Here is a 5572-nt window from a genome sequence, read left to right as displayed (position 1 = left end):
GCACCCACAATGGACCCGAGCGAGGAGACCACGCTGCGCACCCACAATGGACCCGAGCGAGGAGACCACGCTGCGCACCCACAATGGACCCGAGCACACAGGCGTGAGCACCGAAGGCCCGCCCACAGGCACCCACTGGGCATCAGGGCAGCGCCGGGCTGGGCCCAGGGGCCAGCTGGTCCTGAAGCGGTCAGCCCCCTGCCCTGCGCACTGCCCCACGTGTCTGGGCACTCACCGGCAACCCGTTGGGACCCTTCTCTCCCGGGGCACCGTTGCGCCCGGCCTCTCCCTGAGGACAGTGAGAGAGAACACGCGTGCTGAGCCCGAGGAGGCTGGGCGAGACCTCGCCCCGCCCCAGGCCTGCCGGGCACCAACCTTCCCGCCGTCCAGTCCTGGCACGCCGTCCCGGCCATCCTTGCCTGGCATGCCCTGGGGACAAGGGACAGCACTGGACCTTTAGCCTTTGCTCACAACCCAAGTGGGGCTGCTCCCCCGCTCAAGGTTGGCAGAGACCACACGGGGAGGGGGAGCAGGCACCGCAGGCTGGTGAGGATACCCACGGTGCCCCTCGCCCCTCCATTCTCAGTACGCACAGTGTGTAGAAGTCTAACCCCAGGCTGCCTCGTCTGCGGCTGCTGCACCACAAGCCGCTTGAGGGAGCCGCTCTACAGCGCGTGTGAGTATCAAGAGCAGCCTGCTCAGTGCGGACGGCCCGTCTGAGGGGCCTCCGTCCGGCTGTGGGCCACGCGCCCGTGACCGCGGGGGGAGAAGCATTCTATGTCAGGGGGCTACAGACGGGGTGGGGGGCACCCAGATGGTGCCCAAGTACTCACCGGCTCTCCGCCCGGCCCCGCCACGCCGGGGAGTCCTTTGGGACCAGGTCTGCCCTAAGGAACACACGAGAGAAGCAGCAGCTGGGACCTTGCGTCTGCCTTGCTCCAACCTGCCCAGCCGCGGCCTGAGCCCTGACCTGGCCTCTGCGGCCACGCTGCAGGAGCTGAGGGCCCCCACGTGGCTATGTGAAGAAGGTGGGGGGAGGAGGGGACTGGGGGGGCCCTCCAGGCCTTCATGCATCTGACAGCTCACCCCCCGTGCACCCCAAGGAAAGTATCTCCCAGGAGCAGCCCAAAGTTCCTTGGCAGACCCCTCATGTTCCCCAGAGGGACCCCCAAGATGACTTCTCACTTACAAGGTCACCCTTGGGGCCACGGAAACCTTCTGGGCCTCGCTCACCTCTGTCACCCTGTGATTACAAGGGGGAGACAGCCACAGTGTTAACGTAGAGGATATCAGACAAACAGAGCAGCAGCCTGACGCAGCCTCTACCCCACGCAGCCTCTAACAGGCAGGGCAGAGGCCCACGCAGCCTCTAACAGGAGTAGAGGCCCGATGCAGCCTCTAACGGGCGGGGCAGAGCCCCACGCAGCCCCCGGTGGTCAGCCACGCTGCTGCAGTGGTGCTCACCCAGGTCCAAGGGGCAGGCACTGCTGCTCCCGTCCAGCGGGCTGGGAGGCGGCTCTCCTGTGACCACCGCACGCCTCCCTGCTGCCGTGCTGGGCCCCAGCATGCCACGGGAGCCCCCCCGCCCCGGGCCCTGAGCCCCGTGCTGGGCAGCCCGCTCCGGCCCTGAGCCCCGTGCTGGGCAGCCCCCCCCACCCTGAGCCCCGTGCTGGGCAGCCCGCTCCGGCCCTGGCTCCGGTGCTGGGCAGCCCCCCCCACCCTGAGCCCCGTGCTGGGCAGCCCGCTCCGGCCCTGGCTCCGTGCTGGGCAGCACCCCCCCCGCCCTGAGCCCCGTGCTGGGCAGCCTGCTCCAAGGCGGGGGCAGCCATCACTGTGATGCCGTGCGGGATGGGATGAGGGCTGCCCCACGGCCCACCCTCCACGCTGCACACACACGTACCACTTTCCCAGGTGCTCCTGGGACCCCGGGGGGCCCTCGGAACCCAATGGGACCCTGCAAAGGATAGAAGGCATTTGAGGCCCCTCACAGGAGAGCGAGCGAGGGAAGCTATGGGAAGAATCCGGAGGAGCCAGCCCGTTGCTGAGCCCATGTGAAGTCTGGGGTGGATTTGAGCCCTGTGCCCCACCGCCTGGGCCGATCTCACCCGGCCACCCCACCCAGGGGCTGCAGGACTCACCCGGTCACCAGGGGGCCCGAGAGGCCCGGGCAGTCCTCGCGATCCTCGGGGTCCCTGTGGGGAGAAGCGGGAGGTGCAGGAGCCGGTCTGCCTGTCCCGGCGCCCCGCTGAGCCCTGCCTCCGGGCCCCCTGCGCCCAGGTGTTTTTCCAGTGGAGCCGGCGCTCAGCCACGGCCCTGGGGCAGAATGCCCACCTTGGGATCCACCCGCCCCCAGGCCTCACCTGTAGCCCCACGGTGCCTGGGATGCCAGCAGGTCCGGGGGGCCCTGGGTCACCCTGAAACAGAAGTGTTCAGCAGGTCCACATGTGCTTCCAGCACCTTCCGCTGTCCCCGGTCCTCCCCCCCCCACCCCGCTACAGCCCACCCCCCTGCAGTGGCTGAGCTCCTCCAGGCTAAGTAAGGAGCGCGCTGCCCACAGCTCCAAAGAGGCGGTGCGGACACGCTCACGGCCCCAACTCTAGCCGCTCAGGACCAGAGATATGGAGACCATTTTGAAGCCTGGGAAGATAAATATGAGAGACTCTTAACCAGCCGAAAGCTGGACGTGGAGGCGTGGCTCAAGCGGTAGAGTGCCTGTCTTAGCTGAAAGCTGAATGAAAGTATGAGTTCAAGCCCCAGAACCAGGAAAATTTTAAAAAGCAAACACAAAACTTAAAAGGCAACATAGACCTCAGTGACCCACTCCTGTCTGCACCGCCAAACGCCCCCAGCCCTCCTCCCCTCCCCCCTCCCCCCTCCCCACCCCGCCCCACCACCGGGAGCCCAGGCTGCATGTGCAACCTGCTCGCTCCTACCATGCAAGGACAGCCCAGATGCACACAGCCCTCCCTCCACACACCCCCGCAGGCTACCAGGGGAGGGGAGGGGACTTGTGTCCCACAGTTCCCCACCCCCAACCCCAGGAGAGGGTCTGTTGGGGTGCCCAGGCTCCCCGGGGGCAGTCTGTGTGTGAGGGGCAGAGGGCGTCCGGCGCGCCTGCCCAGAGCAGCGGCCCTGGCCAGCCAGCTCTGTGGGGGCAGCAGTCCGTGAGGCTCGGCCTCGGTCCTTGCGGCCTCTCCGGGCCAGCACCCCAAGTGTGGACAGCGTCTCACCTTCTCTCCGTCTTTGCCCACTTCTCCCTGGTCTCCTTTGTAGCCTGTCAGCCCCTGAAAGCAGACGTGGGTCTCATGGCCTCCCAGAGCCTGGCGCCCCATCCTGACCAGCACTGAGCCCTGGGGCAGTCCCTGCTGCACTGTAGCGGGCAGGACCCAGCCAGGCTCCAGATGGGGAAACTGAGGCACCGTGACTCACCAAGGACCCTCATCTGCCCAGGAGGGGCAGTGGTGAGGCGGGACGGGTGCATGTGGGCTGTCTCTGTGACACCCCAACCCTCTGGCCTGGGCCCAGCCCGTCACCGGGCGTCGCGTGTGTCACCAGACCAGAGCGGAGGGCCCACCTCGCTTTCCCCGTCCAAGCCTGGACCCCCAGCTCCCACAGTGTGAGGGAACCCGGCTGTCTCCTGCTAGTGGGCCCAAGTCACCCGGCAGCCACCTCCTTACCTTGAACCCCGGCATTCCTGGGGGCCCAGGCGGGCCGGGTGGGCAGATGGCAGGGCACTGTCAGGAAACAGAGTGGTCAGGGCCCCCAGCAGGCCCTGCGGCGGGCCTGTCCACAGGGGAGGGCTGCAGGGGCAGACGGCAGCCAGACACCTTCCTTCCACGCCCAGGCCACAGCCACGCTCTGCTTAGACACCTGCCCTGCCCTCCCGGACCTCGCCCACACTGCCTCGGCAGGCTGGGCCAGGGACAGAGCTGCGCCACTGGCCCGTGCTAGGAAGCGATACCCTCCCTCCGGGAGAGAGGCCCCGGAGTCACCAGCAGGGAGAGAGCCTGTGGCCTCTGGCGTGAAACCAAAGTGGGTGAGGGCTTGCTTTCTCTGCAACACACAAGCCACTGTGTGGGAGCAAGGTGCTGACACGGAGCCCCTGGGCAGGAAGGGAAAAGGCCCAGGCCCCAAGTTCTTCCCTCCCTCCCTCCCTCCCTCCCTTCCCTCCCTCTGTCTTTCCTTCTGTTTGTCCTTCTTCTTGTTCATTTAATAGGAGTAGCAAAGGTAAAAGTGACTCCTCTACTCCAGTGGGAGCACTGTGTGGGGAGGGACGGACTGCGTGCCTTGCCCGGGGCTGGGGAGGGACAGACTGCGTGCCTTGCCCGGGGCTGGGCTGGGGAGGGACAGACTGCGTGCCTTGCCTGGGGCTGAGCGTCCACCTGCTGTGTGTGGGGGGGGGGGTGGCGCGGCCTCTGGGCAGGTCAGATGGCCGCAGGACAGAGTAGGCAGGTGGAGGGCTGCCTGCGAGGCCGCGCCAGGGACCCGGGGCTCTCCGGGCACGCCTGCTGAGCGGATGCTCCTGCAGGCAGCGGCCCCCACCAAGACAGCCCGGCTGGTTCCTCACAAGTGCCCACCTGCAAGTCACCGGCGCCTTCCGGGAGGACCCCAGGGTGGCCCTGGAACACAAGAGACAGCTGACGGCCCCCTGCCCCGACCCCAGGCCACACACGACACGGGCCTCAGACACGGTTCCCAGGTGCCAGTGCTGGGGGTCACATGACGATGCTGTCCTTGGGGTGAGGGTGGGGTAGTCATCTCTGGGATGTGGGGGGGGGGTGAGGTTTGTGCCTGGTACACGTCCAGACCTCTGCCCCGTACTTACGGGAAGTCCGGGAGGGCCTGGGGGTCCGGGCAGGCCTGGGGGTCCAGAGGGTCCCTGGGGGAGGGGTCGTGACTCAGTGGGAGCGTCCCCTTCTCCCAGCCCTTCAGAGGGTCTGCTGTCCCACTGCAGGGCATCGGCCCACGCCCCACGGGAAGCAGGAAGGGGCTGGGGGAGGGGCAGGAGGAAGGGGAGGGGGATCATGAGGCTGGGGGAGCACAGATACAGCTCTGGGGTGGGGGGGCACTCACCGGGGGGCCTCGCAGGCCAATCCCACCGGGAAGGCCGCTCACGCCCGCCTCTCCCTGGAGGAGGAGAGAAGTGAGAGGTGTGGATGGGGGCTGCGGGCGGACGGGCGCTCTGTGAGGACCTGGGCCGGGCCCTGGACGCCCCCCATGCTCTGGGTCACCCCAGCCGGGCAGCTCTGGGCATGGGGCAGCTGCGGAGCTGGCATGCTGGGGGCTTGGGAGAGTGAGTACTCACGGGGGGTCCTGGAAGGCCTTTGCCCTGCAATGCCAAGCACAGAGTCAGACACATGGTGGGGCCCCGGGGGTGAGGGCTGCCCCACCACACAAGGGCCAGCCCAGGCCGGATGCTGGGCATCCCAACAGGCAGCAAAGGCTGGCCTGCAGCCACTTTGCCACGCTCTTCCCCCAGGGGCTCCCCGAGACCACTCTCCATGCCTGTACCCTCCCCCCTCCCCGGGCTCCCCGAGACCACCTCCCCATGCCTGTACCCTCCCCCCTCCCC

At 67.7% G+C, this 5572-nt stretch overlaps 1 protein-coding gene across 1 annotated transcript in view; it reads right to left on the bottom strand.

Moving 5' to 3' along the window:
• The window catches only part of Col9a3 (collagen, type IX, alpha 3), an 18410-nt gene that overhangs the window by 7631 nt on the left and 5207 nt on the right, over positions 1 to 5572 (bottom strand). The window contains exons 7-19 of the mRNA XM_013030350.1: positions 5306 to 5329; positions 5074 to 5127; positions 4826 to 4879; positions 4578 to 4619; positions 3678 to 3734; positions 3231 to 3284; positions 2361 to 2414; positions 2139 to 2192; positions 1901 to 1954; positions 1190 to 1243; positions 834 to 887; positions 376 to 429; positions 236 to 289 (exon numbers count right to left, since the gene is read on the bottom strand). Coding sequence (XP_012885804.1) covers positions 236 to 289; positions 376 to 429; positions 834 to 887; positions 1190 to 1243; positions 1901 to 1954; positions 2139 to 2192; positions 2361 to 2414; positions 3231 to 3284; positions 3678 to 3734; positions 4578 to 4619; positions 4826 to 4879; positions 5074 to 5127; positions 5306 to 5329 — 663 coding nt within the window. The remainder of the gene's footprint in view (positions 1 to 235; positions 290 to 375; positions 430 to 833; positions 888 to 1189; positions 1244 to 1900; positions 1955 to 2138; positions 2193 to 2360; positions 2415 to 3230; positions 3285 to 3677; positions 3735 to 4577; positions 4620 to 4825; positions 4880 to 5073; positions 5128 to 5305; positions 5330 to 5572) is intronic.

This window comes from Dipodomys ordii, unplaced genomic scaffold (genome assembly GCF_000151885.1).
Source record: "Dipodomys ordii isolate 6190 unplaced genomic scaffold, Dord_2.0 Scaffold129, whole genome shotgun sequence".
NCBI classification, from domain to species: Eukaryota; Metazoa; Chordata; class Mammalia; order Rodentia; family Heteromyidae; genus Dipodomys; species Dipodomys ordii.
Note: the sequence above shows the minus strand (reverse complement) of the source record. Positions and strands in the feature narration are given on the sequence as shown.